The 16,965-nt window shown below is 44.8% G+C and overlaps 1 protein-coding gene across 1 annotated transcript in view; it reads right to left on the bottom strand.

Annotated features, from left to right (window-relative positions):
• Nucleotides 1-243: 243 nt before the first annotated feature.
• LOC107119948 (thrombospondin type-1 domain-containing protein 7B-like) overlaps nt 244-16,965 on the bottom strand; it is a 419,856-nt gene continuing 403,134 nt past the window's right edge. Inside the window, 7 exon segments of the mRNA XM_015422578.1 lie at nt 244-325; nt 5,104-5,191; nt 7,234-7,426; nt 8,762-8,844; nt 11,982-12,077; nt 12,174-12,347; nt 16,057-16,216. Of these exon segments, the coding sequence (XP_015278064.1) occupies nt 244-325; nt 5,104-5,191; nt 7,234-7,426; nt 8,762-8,844; nt 11,982-12,077; nt 12,174-12,347; nt 16,057-16,216 (876 nt within the window).

Here is a 16,965-nt window from a genome sequence, read left to right on the forward strand (position 1 = left end):
GATGCGTTTCTGAGGTCTCCCTTGAGAAAAGGTCACAAGAAAGAGATGAGCCTTTAATGCTTTGTTTCTGATAAACCCAAATACACAAAAAAATTGTTCTGTTTGCAATCTTGGTCTTCTGCCCAGTTTTTATCAGGTGATGTGAGATTTTTCAAAAACAAAACAAAAAACTGAGAAGTCCAAATGTTACAAAAGGAAAATCAGTTAAGGCAGTTGATGTCTACATTTGGATTTCTTTCCATGTTACATGTCAACGTCTCCATCGTAGGCTAAAGTCAGACACTTTTGTTGTGGAGGAGAATGTTGTTGCTGTTTTGGCTTTTTGCTAAAAGGAAATAAAAACATAACTTCAGCAAACTAAATTAGTCACTTGATATTCCTCTGGGCTGACATCAACCATTGTGAACCACTCTGCTATCTTAATGATGTCAGTAGAATAAAGCCCATATTGAAAGGTTTCCCACTGTAACAATGCTTATCTTGGGCTAGACTTTGTCCTTTGGAAATGAGAAAATGGGGTTGCACTTACCTGTAACTGTGGTTTGTCAAGTGGTCTTCTGTGCAGGCACACATGGGGGACTGCAGTCACAGGCCAACCATGGCGGGGCAAACACTCTCCCTTCAGTTTATATTTATTTATTTATTTATTTATTAGTTCCAAAGCGACGCTGCCATCCAGTCTTCATCCCGGGGCTGTCTAGCACCCTGATGGTATCCACACCTTTATGGTGGCGGTGCGCTGGTGGTCTAGTGGCGATGGCAGCTCCTACTCAAAGGCCTGGCGGAAGAGCTCCATCTTGCAGGCCCTGCGGAACTGCACAAGGTCCCTCAGGGCCCGGATCTCCTCCAGGAGCTCATTCCACCAGGTAGGAGCCACCACCGAAAAGGCCCTGGCCCTGGTTGCTGCAAATTTGACGTCCCTGGGGCCCGGGGTAACCAACAGATGAAGAGCCCCCGACCATAGTGCCCTTGGGGGAACATATGGGGAAAGGAGGTCCCTTAGGTATGCCGGACCCTTCAACAGCATAAGGAGCTGCAGAAAGTAGCCCACAGTGGGGAAAGGACGCAGGGATGTATGCCTGCACAGAAGACTACTCAATGAACAACCATTACAGGTAAGCGCAACCCTGTTTTCATTGTTGTGGCTTCCATGCTGTCCCACATGGGAGATTTGCAAGCTCACTTACCAAGGATATGGGTGTGGGCTGATCATTGGGAGATCAATTTTAGGACTGCTTTCCCAACAGCTGCCTTGCTCCAAGAGTCCACATCCATGCAGTAGTGTCATAGGGTGTTGACCAGATGGCTGCTTTGCAGGGTGTTGACCAGATGGCTGCTTTGCAGGGAAGCCAGGACAGGAATGCTGCTGAGGAAGCTTGCACTCCTGTGGAATGCACCCTCAATGCAATGGTACAAAGTATGCCTGCCTCTTTGTAAGCTATTTTGATTGTCAACACCACCCACCTAGGCAGAGACTGAATGGATGTTGACTTATCCTTAATTGTACCTCTAAAGCAAATGAACAACTTCCTATTTTTTCTGAACGCCTCTGTACATTTCAAATTAAAAAAAGACACACTCTCCTAACACCTAGTGTGTGCAGTGTCTGTTCATATGGAGAGGTTGGGGAAGGGAAAAATATTGGGTGTGTGTGTGTGTGTGTGTGTGTGATATCTTGATTTACGTGAAAATGAGAGACAAACTTTGGTAGGAAGGCCAAACTCAGTCTGACAACTCTCATTTTCTGGTGCACCATTTCCTTCCCTCTGGCAGCCCATGCCCTCTGCGCACTCTCTCACATACAGTTTTTATCTCCCTCATGCACCCCCTCCTTTCCCCCCTCCCCCACCACAACATGCACCCCACGCGCAAGCCGCACGCACAAAAGCCCCACTGGAAGCCGAGGGGTGGCAGCACATGGCTTTCTCTCTCTCTCTCTATCAGCAAAAGGCAATTTCCTCCAGCAAATTGCAGGGCGCTTTTCTCTATCTCGCTCGCTCTTTGTTCTCCCCCCCCTGCCCACCTCTCTTTGCCTCGCCTCTTCTTCCCTCCCCTTCCCATTGGATTCTTATTATTGTTTGGTCTCTCCTTCCTCCCCCTCCCCACCCCCACCCCAAGGACAAATCCCCTCCCTCAGTCGTCTTGGGGGAGGGGGCAGGGAGGATGGGGTGGGCATGAGTGTGTGTGTGGAGGAGTGCAGGGGGGGACTCAGCTTAGAGGGAACGTTGTGTGGTGCAGTGTTTAGTGCCTGGGGGAAGCAGGCTTAACGTCTTTGCTCAGTCATGACCCCTTACCCTGTCATACTCTCTCAGTCTAAGCTACCTCACAGGGTTGTTGTGAGGATAAAATGGAAGGAGGGGAGACTCGTGCACGCTCCTTAGTGGGGAAAGTGGGATAAAATAGGTGTGTGTGTGATGGGGGGGCTTTTCGCTCTGGGATTTCTCTCCACACTGCCTCTCTCTGGTTTCATCTCCCCCATCAGGATCAGAGCGATTCATGGAGGAAAGTCTTCCTCCTCTCCAGGCCCTGCCTGGAGGTTGGCACTCTGTTGGTGACGGGGCTGATAGTTCACATACAGTGTCATCAAGTGATGGCATAATGGGGGCCTTCTAAAACATTTTCTGAATCACAGTCCGGACCCTCTGTAGACTCTGAAAGTATGGTCTCAGTGGATACATGACAGGAAGTTTAGAGTCCCTACCCCTCTTGTGCTTGTTGGATGGTTGTGACAGTTGCCCAGGGGATGAAAGTCCTGCTGTTGCCAATCACAGGGTCTCCACTGAGAGGGAAACATCAGAGGAAATGGGAACCATAGTTGTTGTTGCATTGGGGACATTGCGAACATTGAGTTTGGGGAGCCTGATGCTTATGGCCCATAACTGGTTCCATGGTCTGAGAAGGGACCTTGTAGGCTTTGTCATTTGAAGACCTTGAAAAATGAGGTTTGTGTCCTGACCATGATGGCATTCTCAGTGCTGTGAAGGTTCTGATATCGATTGGTGTTGGAGATGAATGGTGTCAAGGCAACACCAACCAACACTATCTCAGTGTCGAGTGTTGGCTGTGGGGTGAAGCACTCAGTTGGCATCAAGCCAGGGAGCATTGTCAACTTTGAGGGGAGAGTGACCCCTGAGTTCGGGGGGATGGCAAGCGCTGGTGTCAAAGTGACAATGGTCGCTGTTGAAGGGAGCTGAACGGGAATCGGGGGGAAGCCCGCTGGGAATGTTTCAATTTCTTTTTGGCTTTTTTAGGTGGTGGTTCCAACGCTGAGCGTGTTGGTGCCAGTTTATCTACTTGTTTCGATACTGAAGGTGTCGGTATTGAGGCCACCAATGGGGCTCGCATCCATTTTTTGTAGTGGACCCATTTTTCTGTGTTTTTCTGGGGCTTTCAGTGCCTTTTCCCACAATGCTGCTTTAAGCCTGGTACCTGTACCTCCATTGGCTTTCAGAGAAAGGAGGTGGCATGCTAGGCACAAGACCATATTATGCCATTCACCCAGACAGAGTGAACAAGAATTATGGTCACTGTTTTGAACCAAACTTGTCTTCTCCTTATGGCGGTAAGAAGACAACTGAGCGGAGAGTGCTTGACCCCCCTCTCCAACAAGTGACCCTTTGGGTGGGAAAGGAGTTTTGGGAAGCTCTTTTTCTGTGCTTGGAAGCTCTTTCTCTGTGGCTGGCCTGCAACTGCACAGTCCCCCATGTGTGCCTGCACAGAAGCCACAATGATTAACATCAGGATGGCTAGATGGAAGATTCATTCTTTTTAACATTTAAATTCTGCTTTTCTCCCTCATGGGGATTCTCTCCTCCACCTATCCACACAACTGGTGAGGGTGAGAGATTATGAAGAATCCAAAGTCACCTGGAAAACTTCAACGGTACAGTGGTGATTTGAAGCCAGTTGTCCCAGATTCTAGTATGGCACTCTAACCACTACACGCTCATACCAATCATACTAATTGTTCTTACTATTCCAACCAAAACATCACATGAAAACAGATCTCCCAGGATTCCCAGGGAGATCAGGAATTTTGTTCCTCCTGTTTTCAACCACCCAGATTAGAATCTTTAATTTCCTATACAATCTGAACATGCTAAAATGGGCAACTCTGCAATTCTAGAACTGTGTCCATTTTTGACTTGAAGAATAACCCTGAGTGACAAAATTCATGTCTGACCCATCCCTTTGCCATCAACCAGGCAGAAGATCAATGCAAGGGCTGGGATCCTAACATAAACCTCAACTGATGGAAGGGATTTCCATCAGTGGAAAGGGACTTCCTTGCCTCCTTCTGTTCATTACAGTAAAAGTGATCCCTGAAATCTTGCTCTGTGAGTATGATCCAACATTATCCTGGTATTTATCATTCCAATACATCACACAGATCATCCGGATTTCCACAAATGTGTGTTGTTTCTGTCTTCCTTCTCTAATTTTATAATGACAACAGCTCCCATTATTAAAGATACAAGCCACAGCTGAATGTAAAAATCAGTTGTTGTTTCAGCCATGGGAACTGATCTGGTGATGGCATCAAACAAAGCTATATACATGGACCTCTCTTGTACTTACATTTTGCTTCTTTGGGTCCCAGGTAACTAAAAGCATGGAGAATACCGTTTGTGCAAGGCTTAGATATAAAATGAAGAAAATTACTTGTTCCTCATTACGTCCAACAGAAGGCAAAGTAGCCGTGGAGATTGATCTCTGTGTTTTTAAAAATCAGTTTTGATTTAGATCACCTTATTTATTTATTTATCTATTTATTTATCCTTGGATTTATATCCCGCCCTACCCCAAAGGACTGGAATCAGTTCACTTAGCTTCCAGATACCCATTGTCTAAGGGCCAAATTTACAGGCACCTGCATGTTTTACCCCAAGCTGGGGTGAAACATTGTTTTCAAGCAACAAAATGGAGCAAGGGAGAAAGAGTCCCCTGCATTAGCCTTTGCTTTGGAACTGCAGCCCCTACAGCTCCCGTCTGTTAAAAGAAATAACCAGAACAAGTAATAACATTTACTCCCAGCCTCATATGGCTGCAAAAATCAATAAACAAGGTAAAGGAAGGAAAGGAACAAACACTCAGGATACTTACCAAAGAAGATAAGATGTAAAGATTAAGGAAATTATAATGAAAAACCCGCCTGCTGAAACGCCATAGACCCAGATTTTAAGCTTCCCATCTGAGGCAGATAGAAGAAGAAAAAGAGTAAGACAAAATACAGATGTGCAACCTTGTACACAGCTCCAAAATATATTAGTAGTAGTCATCATCACCATCGTCATCAAGCATTCAGACACATCCAGATACCCTGCAGCCAACAAAATACAAATGTGTGGGCCGTGCCTCCTTCTATGGCAACATAATCACAATTCCCCACTAAATCCGGCTGGGCAGATTGGGCCCAGCTGCGGGCCATGAAAAAGAGGCAGTTCTGAATTTGAGGATACTCTGGTTTTTCACAGTTTTGTGGAGGAAAGTACAGATTTGTAAGCAAAATCCTGCCCACATTTTAGGAAGCTTCCACATTTTCACAGCTGCTTCAGTGCCTCCTATAGTGCCCTTACAATTTAAAACTTGCTACTCTGAATGGAGAGGATGGCGGAAGACAGGAAGACCTGGTGTGATCTGGTCCATGAGGTCGCAGAGAGTCGGACTCGACGTTGCGACTGAACAACAACAACAACAACTCTGAATGGCCAAAGATTTCCAATATGTGGCTCAGGGAAGCCAACATCAAATAAGATTCTAACAACACTGCCTTCTGGAATACATATGCAGTACAGCTGTGGCTACAAAGGGTTCCAAAAGGCTAAATTCAGTATGCTTCTTGAGACCAGAAGGGTAAAGGTGAACTACATTCTTTACACCTGTGACAACTGATCAACTCATTGGTTAAAAACGAGATGGTTCCAATAGGGCTGCCATGCTGAAGCTGCTTGTAACTGTCTGCACATAGCAGCAAATCCTTGCTGTGACACAGACTGCTGCCACACAACGGGCACTTCCCTTTTTATTGGGAGGGTTTTGTTGTGAGAAGTGGTCCAAAGGCCACTTGCTTAACAGTCAGGGCTCCTATATGGATTTCTTGTAATGCACATTTCAATGGGGTGGGGCAGAGGCATCTAAGCAGAGCTCTCAACCTCGGCCTGTGATTTGCCTATTCCAGTGCCACAAACAACATATTTACTTCCAGGCAAAGCCATACTTTTAACAATACCTGCAAAGTAGCAGTGTGTCTATAAATGGTTCTGGCTAGCTGTGTTATATGTGAGTGCCCTAATCTAGAAAAGACCAGCCCACATATAGAAACCAGTTTCTGGACACAGATTAGTTCTCTCAGAAGCACAATGTTTTGCTGTATGGGTATCAAACTTCCTTCAACAAGCACAGTGCATATACAGAGGCAATCAAATGGCCAACATCAGCTACTTGCTAACTATAAGGAGAGGGGAATGCTATACTGTGTCCAAAGGCCCAACTTCTCCTACCAGCCTAACACTATCCTTATGAAGCTGCCTTGTATCAAATCAGATCAGGAGTGTTCATACTGACTGCCAATGGCTGCCTTGTTCATAAAAGGGTCTTCCCCAGGACTGCTACCTGGGACCTTCTGTATATGGATCAAATGCTCTGCCACAGACTTATAGATCCTCCCTTGGGTCTCAATCACATCTTGAAAGAAATGTGCAGCAGACCATAAGAATAGCAGTAGGCTGACAGCCTTTGGATGAATTAGCAGCTCCCTGGAATGGAACCAATATGTTTAATAACATTATAGTGATGGGCAGCTGCAATTAATTACAGCTGTATAGATTCCACAGATATTTCAGGAAGTATCATTCTGAGGTCTGGACCTCTGGATTTTGTTCTAATCTCTGCTCTAGCACCAATAAATGCATCTTTATGAGTGACAGATTTAATGCTCGTAAAACCAACTTTAGCTGCAACCCAGTACAACAATCCCAGTCATTCTATACAGTGATGATTTTGCAAAATATTGCTGGACCCGTTAAGGCTTTATTATATTTTAACATAATTAATTAGGATATGTTGGCAGATGGGAGTTTGGACATTTTCCCATACAGTTTCTGATTATATGATCTAATGAGCATGACTCTTACTTGTACAACATTTAAGGAAATCCCACCAGATCTCCTCCTCCTCCTCACCACCACCACCACCACCACCACCACCATCATCAACAGCAACAACATTTTTTACCTGTGTTAAAAGGCTGAATAGACCATCCTTTGAAAATGTCATGCATTTTGGAGTTGACAGGTTTATTTTTTGCAGCATTCGTTTTAACATCAGCTTTCTTATCTTCTAAGCCTGGTATCTTCATGCAATAATCCAGGAAACCATCTGATCTCATTATTTCCGTATAGCCCCTCTCACAACCACAGATGCCACTCTAGTTAACAAGAATGCATGGGATACTGAAAACAGTTTCTTCAAACTGTGTGAGAAAAACTCATTACAAAAGAGGTGTCTGCTGAACGGTGTGCTGGCTTTCCACAGGTTAACCTAACCCCAAATGATGTATTTATTTGTTTAGATTTGAAGCCCAATTCCTCCTAAGTACTTAGGACAGGTGGTAGTATTTCTACATGCTGAAAAGCAGTGTGTGATTCATATTAGGCACAATAAAGCAATAGGTGGTCTGTTTGTTTTCCACTCTGTTCGCATAAAGGCATTACAACAGAAAATGCTGAAAATGAAATCAGTCTTGTAGAAAGATCACTGCTCCACTGAAACCCTGGCAACAACAGAGAGGCTGGCAAAATATAGGCTTGGATCCAAAGAACTGTGTGTGGAGCTGTGCTCACAGAGCAGATCTTTGCTGACTTTTCCTTCTCGCTTCAGATTCCTGTGCCCACCCAACCCCCAACTGCTTTTGATAATCACAGGACCCTCAAGGGCAGTACTGAAGAGAAAAGTGGCAAAACCAATCTCCTTTGCATGAGCAGAAATGTCCTTCCACTTGCCCAAGAGAAGCTTTGGATCCAACCCCTTGTTCCAGGATATACAGCACAACATTTAGCTAATATCTATATATGTGTATACCATTCAAAGGTTTAATTCTGACATAGGAAAAAATCAGCTGCTTCTGATTTTTTTAAATTAAAAAGAAACATATACACAAAAGGCAGGAGATTTGCTGCATGCATGTCTCTTTGTAAAATCCAAAGGGACATACACAAACAGCAAGTAATGACTCTTGCAGCTTTACATGGTATGAGTCTCATGCTTTCTTCTCGATCACAGTGGCATGACTCAGATGTGCAGTTGGACCATTTTCTGTTTCCAATGCCCCTTTTCAGAATGTGAGTACAGAAACGAAGTGCTCACAAAGGCAGTCACAAGGGTCAGCTTTGTATGTTAGGAGACTTTTTAGATGAAGCACGAGCACAATTAACTTCTGGACCATGTTGCCCTGGTCACCTTACATGATTATGTCACAAACTGAATTAAGCAAACAGATATGAGAAGAACATGATTCACTATTCTTCCTAAACACAGCTAGAATTTGACAGAATACTTCATAGTCCTCCACCCACTTATTACATACATTCTGTCCCTAAAGTTCTGGCTGAACAACAAATTCAATATCTGATGTCTCCTCTAGATGGCATCTTATACATACCAAGCCACATACCTATCCCTGTATTGGAAAGGGATTTTTTTTTAAAATCCTATTTATTAGCTTTCAACATTCTGATTATGTAAATTGCACTGTACGGATTACCTGCGTGCAGTAAGAGAAGGGTTTTCTGCAGGCCGGGTTACAACGCCTAGTTGTTGTTGGCTGCATCTGAATCGAACAACCACCTAGAAGAGAAATTGTCCAGAGAAATCATTTAAAAAAAATTCAAAATAGCGCAGGAATGTCTGAGGAGATACTGCTATAATGAGATATTTACTTCCTCTGAGAAAAATGATGGATTCGTTGCATTCCCAAGCTATCTGAGCAAGGGGAAATGTTAGCATCCATAACTGTACCAGAAAATGTATCTCTCTAACGTTGACTGACAATCTCTAAGTGTACACATCAAAATATATGTGGATGTGACAACATGTTTCATACGGGTATAACTGTCAGAGACCTGGGATTGGCTGCCAGCTCCCTAATCGATGATATACTTTCTGCTAAACCTGGGTTTGTTACTGTGTAGTGTGTGTTATGTTCCTCAAGATCCAGTGTGGTATAGTGGTTAAGAATGGCAGACTCTAACCTGGAGAACAAGGTTTGATTCCCCACTTTTCCACATAAAACCTGCTGGGTGCCTGTGGACCAGTCACAGTTCTCTCAGAACTATCTCAGCCCCACCTACCTCACAAAGCGACTGTTGTGGGGAGAGGAAGGGAAGGCAATTGTAAGCCATTTTGAGGCGCCTTAGGGCATAGGTGTAAACTAAGGGGGCGGTGGCTCGGGCCTTCCCTGGATTTTTCCGGTGGGGGGGGGCGGGCTGAGCCTCCCCCAGGCAATCAGAGCCAGGCAATAGTGACAAACTGCTTTGAGTTTATGGAAATGTTTTCCAATCCATTTTAGATTTTCAAGAAGGAGAGATAGTGATCTTCAGAGGCATGAATGGGGTAATGGATTCTGTGAAGAAATGTATTTTTCTCCTGAGACATTGGCATGCAAAGAAAGAAGAAAGTCAGTGTGTTTACAAATGCTAATTGAGCTAGCAGGATAGACAATGGGAACATATATGGGGAGGTATCAAATGCTAGAGAGTTTTTAGGAAGACAGATCTCTGGAGACAGGAAAAGCTGCCTTGACCTGGATTGGGAAAGAGATTTGATAACATTCCTTGCAACAGGAAGAGAAGGTCTCTTGCAGATGGAGCGGATGGCAGAAACAAGACTCCTGTAAATAAACGTCCAGGAAAACTTTAAAATTGTTCCCCTATAGGCTTTTCTGGGTTGCCTTTCTTACTGTCAAACTTGTGACCATTACTTTGTCCTATACACATGGTATGTATATTTGCAGATCTTAAAGTGACTATTCTAAAAGTGAATTTGAAAAACAGGACACAGCAGGAGATGGCTGAGATACCACTATAACTACTGGCCAACTCCCGCCTTTACCTGGGTTTAGCCCAGCCCAGGGGCATTGCTAGAGGGGTTCCCAGGACCTCCTAAATTTCTGGGGAGCCCCTTCCAAAATCCCACATGGCTCCACCTCCATAGATAGTGACAATGGCCTGTGATGTTACTGGCTCCTCCCTATGATGTCACTAGGCCTTAGTTCTTTTAAGAACCTAGCATAGCAATGCCTCTGGCCCAGCCCCTTAATAAAAACCCACAGTATTCCCAGTGCCAGTGAAGAGAATGTATTAGGCAGAACTAAAATAGTCCAAAGACATCTACTGAGCTGTAGCGTATTCTGTGCATGTGTACTTCTTGTAAGAGTGCAAAAGAATCTCTTGGGTAATTGTGGCATAGATATCTCAGAGAATCCCCTTGAAATTCATTGTTTGAAAGGTAAAAAAACAAAATAAAGGAAGGCAATGACTGACTGCTAGAGTTGCCAAACTCCAGGTGGTGGCTGGAGCTCTCCTGGGATTACAGCTATCTCCAGGCGACAGAGATCAGTTTACCTGGAGAAAATGGCTTCTTTGAAGATGGACTCTATAGCATTGAAGTCTCTCCCCTCCCTACTCAGGCTCCACCCCCAAAATCTCCAGATATTTCCCAACCAGGGCCTGGCAACCCTATGTATAGCCCATATGTGGATGGACCACTTCACACTGTAGCAGCCCAGTGGCATTTCCGGATACTTAGCTGGGGGCTACTGGTAAGTGTAAACAAATGTTTTGTTTTGCAGGAGTTGGCTGGTAATACTTGCAGATACTCAGCTGGAAGCTACTGGTAAGTGTAAACCAATGCATAGTTTTGCAGGAGTTGGCTGGTAATACTTGCTTTGTTGGCATTTTCTCTCTCTGCTATGTACCTGTACTCTGCTTGTGACACACTAAGGGAGATTGCAAAATTGAACTAGATCAGATTTCACAGTTGAAACAGGATCCCTGATCCCTTTGACAGTCTATCAGATCAAATTTAATCCCAAGAGACTTCAACAAGAAGCCCAGCCAAATTCCAATCTGACACTCCATCCTGGCACTCACAGATTGCTCTGTGTTTGGATCAGTTCTCAGAATTCAGAAGTATGCACTTCTAGGCTCCGGGACTGAATCCAGGAATTTAGTTTCTAAGTATCAGGAAGGCTTCCAGGAGCATAGAAATGCGCCTCTTTGGGAGCCATCTCCAAGTGCCATCTCCAATTTCAAAGCCCAGAAGTTCATACTTCTGTGCTTTCAGAAGCCTACCAGATAGAATGCCATCTCTTTAGTGTGTGGATCCTAACTGCATTTATATATTTCGTATATGTTTGTCTTCCCCCTTCCTCCAAGGTACTCAGGGTGGTATATGTTATTCTCTTCCTTCCCTTTATTCTCACAACAACCCTGTGATGTAGGTAAGGATGACAGAGAATGACTGGGCCAAGACTGGTTCCCCAGGACCTAGTACACGCTATGGCACTGGCTCTCAAACACTGTCCTCAGGTGTCCTCAGTCTCTGGAGAGAAAATATCGGTAAAAAGGGTAGGGGAGAAAGAGGTGAATTCCTGGGGATCTTCTTCATCAAAGGATCTTTGGATCAAATCTCTAAAAGTAGAGAAGGACTGAATGCTAAATGGGCAGAACTGCAAACATCTGCCCATCCCTATCCAACAGCCCGTGTCTTTTACAGTAGATCTCTGTATATGGTGGGTACAGTCCTACCAGCAGCAGATGGTTAAAGCGGATGGATTCTGTTCCTCCTAACTCTGATTCTAGGACATGCTCTCACACCTCTGGAAAAGAGTACATACAAATTTCCTTTGTTTCTCAAACAGAAAAGAGGGTGCAGTTCGAGTTCCAGCTTTAGTACAATTTTACAGTGTTGTGTAGCAGATGTACCTGTGACATTCACTCCGTCGGAACGCTGGCACCACACTGTGCGCTCATTGTCTTGCCACAGGCTTGCTTTCCACACATAGTTATAGCACTTCCCTCCTATGACACAAACAAGTCAACAGCAGTCAGTTTGCAAGGTAGTGCACAAGTGGAGTGCTCTAGGAGATGGAGAAAAACCAAAGACTGTTCCCCTACCCGAGCAAGGCCGCGTCTCCAGCTCCTGTTCAGGGCAGCTATCTTGGTTTTCAAAAGACAGTATTATAAATGTTCTTGACCGAGACTGGCGACCCATCGTCTCAAAGCTCCTGCCATCAATGCATGTTAATTCACAAGAGCTCCACTCTGACCATTCTGTCAAATGACAATCACCTGCAGGTAAGAAGAAGGGGAAAAAGAATGAACAAAGGCAAAGGGTGAATAAAGATCCTATGAGGAAAGGCTAAAGTGCTTGGAGGTATTTAGCTTGGAGATACGACGACTGAGGGGTGACATGATTGAGGTTTATAAGATTATGCTTGGGACAAAGCAGGTCGAGAAAGAGGTACTTTTCTCCCTTTCTCACAATACAAAAACTCGTAGGCACTCTATGAAATTGCTGAGCGGTCGGGTTAGAACGGATAAAAGGAAGTACTTCTTCACCCAAAGACTGATTAACACATGGAATTCACTGCCACAGGAAGTGGTGGCGGCTACAAGCATGGACTGCTTCAAAAGGGAATTAGATAAGCATATGGAGCAGAGGTCCATCAGTGGCTATTAGCCACAAGGTATAGATAGGGCCTCTGGGGCAAGTGATGCTCTGTCTTCTTGGTGCTTGGGGGGCTCAACAGTGGGAGGGCATCTAATGTCCTGGCCCCACTGGTGGACCTCCTGATGGCACCTGGTATTTCTGGCCACTGTGCGATACAGAGTGTTGGACTGGATGGGCCTTTGGTCTGATCCAACACTGGCGTCTCTTATGTTCTTATCCTCTTTGCACATTATTGGATTGACAAAATTGCCTTCCATTGCCTGCCTGCCTGCCTGCCTCTTTGTCTGTCTATCTGTTTCTACCAATGCAGTTCAGACTTACTCCATGTAAACTCACTTGGATTGATCCTGCATATTGTTTAAATCTACAATGCATGTAGAAATCGACTATGGGGGACCTGTGAGAAATTTGCAGGGGAGGGGACATTTCATCCCTACTTGTCTCTACTTTGTCCTGCAGCTTCTTCCTGCCCCCCCACTGCCTGTCTTCCCCTGGCCTGTCCTCCTTCCTTCCTTCCTTCCTTCCTTCCTTCCTTCCTTCCTTCCTTCCTTCCTCCTTCCTTCCTTCCTTCCTTCCTTCCTTCCTTCCTTCCTGTCCCTCCTGCTTTTCCCGTTGTTGCATTGCCTTTCCACCCACTCACAGCACTGCCGATTCCCCCCTGGTAGCAGTGCCCCTGTCATCCTTTCTACACCCTCCTGTACACAGTCCCGGTCTCACTCATTGGTGGTGACCTTGTTGGTTTCTCCTGCCTGCTGTTACCCCTACCAGATTAGATTTTAAGAAGCGGGCCTTCAGTTTCTGGGGGAAATTAGCTAAATGGCAGGCCTTAGCGAGAGGAAGGATATTAGTGAGGATTGTCCTACTTTATGTTCCCTTTAAGAGAGCTCTCAATAACCAGTCCAAAGGTAAAATAAAGGATGTTTTATTGAAGGGTATTTAGGGAATTTAACATGCACAGAGCACACACAGAACATACACACATTCAAGATCTATGGAAATTAAAGAGAGGAGCGGGAGAATAGTGGGGGTTGAGGTGATAGCTGACTTTCTTGGAGACGTCCGTGAAGAAGGAGAGATGGCAAAATGACCAGCACTTCGCTGAGAGGAAGGACCCGGTATACTGGGGTGCGTGTGAGTAGGTGCCTGAGACCCCACAAACACCACAATGGAGTTGTGCTGGGCTAGTTATGCCCAAACATGTGTCCAGAGGGCTTGCTAACGTGAGGGATTCCTCAGAACAAAGAACTGATGAGATTAATCAGGGCTAGAACAATGTAGTTTGGGAACTTTGTATAGAGTCCTCAGGTGTGGACAAAAGGCGCCGGAGCTTCTCTTCTAGATGCAAAGTACAGTTTGGGTTGGGTTCCTGATTACTTCTCTGGTGGTTAAGGGACTAATGGATTGCTAATTTAAACTAATAAAAAAGGAAACAATACTGCTTGATGAGCCACCTGGACTTGGGCTGTGGGAAAGGAATAGAAGTCAGGACTTTTCACTATCAAGGAAATGTGAGGAGGAAAGATGAGATCAGATCGATAGGGTTAGCAACTGAAATGGAAAGAAGTAACTCTGGGGCAAATCCATTGTCCAGAGTATGCAGATGTCAGCGGGGGGGCGGGGTGCAGTCGCAGCTGTCAGAGCAAGGTCTCATGTGCTTTCCAGGGTCACTTCCTAGGCGTGATTATGGGGCCTGCCAGTCCAGGCATCTGTCATTGCAGATGTCCCTATGGGGTCCATTAGTGGTTGAAATGACACCTTCAGATAGACAGGGAGTCGGCATACTTACACTGCCTTCCTGCCCAGCTTGTGTGGCACTGGTGCATGCCTGCCCTTGCTGATACCCTTGCCTGTTTATGGGGCTGCTAAGCATCCCTCTAAGATCTCATGGTGTAGAATTGAGAGCTGTTGATTTTCACACCCTGTAGGGTAAGGTTTGTAAACTTTAAAACATTTCCCCTAACCATTTGTTCCCCAATCTTTGGATTTTTATGTAAACCTGTAGAAAAATCCCAGCTGTCTGAAGATATCCTTATTTTGTGGATTTTTTTGATCTGCATTTCCAGGGCCACTGTTCAGAATCAGATATGTGATACAGTCCTGGAAAGGTATGGAGTAACTGTGACAATAACCATTCATTGCTTGAGTTATATGTAAGGAACCTCTTAAGGACATCAGAACCATTGCAGTCCTATAGTTCCATCATCTGAGATTCCCATTATCCTCTTTCCTACTCTGCATCTGGATACACATTGATTTAATATAATGGAGATCTAATTTGTGGAGGTTTTACAGGTGCATCATAAAAGTGAACGATCTACAATAAAAGGGTTATATGCAAAAGAAAGAAGCTTTTCTTTGGCTTAAAAAGGCTGGTATCCAAAAGTAGTAAATCAGATTGAACTCATTGTGACTTACTATTGAAGGCCAAAACTCATAATCAGATCTTTCCAGCATTTTAAAAAGACTAATAGCTGCCAAGGAGGGTCTTATCCATACAGATCAAGGCAACAGTGCAGTATGGGTGGCGGTGGGGGGGGGTTAAGCCTTCCACCTCCAGTCATGTTTTTCCAAACAAAACCAGCCCCGCCCCCATACTGTAAGCAGTGGGGGGGAAAGAGATGGACGAAGCCTTCCCCCCCCTTAGAAAGACCATGTAGTGATGGAATGGTTAAATCCCTTCTCTCACACACCATAGTTCTGATCAGGGCTCTTTTTGTAGAAAACCCCCAGCAGGAACTCATTAGCATAATAGGCCACACCCAACAGCAGGAACTCATTAGCATATTGGGCCACCCACCCCCGACAGCACAGCTCATTAGCACATTAGGCCGCACCCCCATGTTACCAGAAGTGTGCTCATCCAGCCACACCCACCTTTTGCTTCTTATTCTGTTGACCTTGTTTGTTGTCAAAACCCAGGGCTTTTTTTTTGTAGCAGGAACTCCTTTGCATGTTAGGCCACACACCCCTAATGTGGCCAATCCTAATGAGTTTCTGCTGTTGGGTGTGGCCTATTATGCTAATGAGTTCCTGCTGGGCGTGGCCAACTCGGGAGCCAGACGGAACTCCATTCCTGTGCGTTCCTGCCCAAAAATACCCCTGGTTCTGATTACAATCAGGAGACCCCATGAAGTAGCTATTATCTTCCCAAAAATGCGGAAACATAATTTCCAGCATCATGTCTGCTTGGGGGCCAAATCACCTTGTTTCTGACAAGCCTGTAAACATGCATAAGACAGGTTTATAAATGCAATGGCTCAAAATAGTGTGGCACCTGCACAGAATAGGACTATGGAAAGTTCTATGTATGCTATCACAAGGATTTACCTGGGCAAGGCACAGAACATGGAAGCTGCAACACAGTGTCTTTAGATGGAAGATCTCCACATAATGCTCTTTCCACCTGTTTAGATACTGCAGATAGAGCGCCATCGTGGACCACGCACGTGAGGTTCCGTACTTGGATTCCATCCCCACACTGTCCACCCTAAGAGAAACAACAGAGCTTTATTGTACCAAAATAGCACCGAGTACATTAATAATAAATGCTAAGTATGCTTGTATAGATTTGTCCTCTTGGATTCATTCCAGACAGTTCACTTAAACCAGAAGCATCCTGTGTCCAGTTCATCATTTGGTGCTCAAGACTAAGGAAAAGAATGAGGAGGTCTTCTCTACTTGTTCTTCTGTGTTTATATGATTTACTCCGTTGTTTTAAATATTTAAGCACTGATTTAAATGCTTGGGACCCCAAGCTGGGTGGAAAGACAGCACACAAACGTATTAAATACTTTTGTGTAGCGTCGCACGGATGATAGTTCATTTGCTCTCTCCACCAAAGAACATGTATCCAGTTCAATGGTCTTCTGTGTGAGGAGGTGTGTTTCTAGAGGTAGAGAGGCCAAGGCCCAGTTGGACCTAAAGGTTAGCTGTATATATTAGTCTTTGACTGCAGTAATAAGATGTTATGCATGAGGAAGGGTATGTCTCTCAGAAACATGGAACAGTAACTGTTTTATAAAGGTCTCTTACGAATATTTCATATCTTCCTCTCTGCCATATTTTCTCTGAGTTGTGATCTAATTAGTTTGACATGACAAAAGCTAAGCAGAACTCATCCTCCCCCTACCAGGCATGAGAAAGTTGAGTGTGGAAACTCCAGATCCATTTTATGTGAACACGAGATGACGGATCAAATGTTTAGATGAAGCACAACCCATGAGATAAAAAGGGAAG

The sequence above is a fragment of the Gekko japonicus genome, unplaced genomic scaffold, assembly GCF_001447785.1.
Source record: "Gekko japonicus isolate JY-2015 unplaced genomic scaffold, Gekko_japonicus_V1.1 scaffold1544, whole genome shotgun sequence".
NCBI classification, from domain to species: domain Eukaryota; kingdom Metazoa; phylum Chordata; class Lepidosauria; order Squamata; family Gekkonidae; genus Gekko; species Gekko japonicus.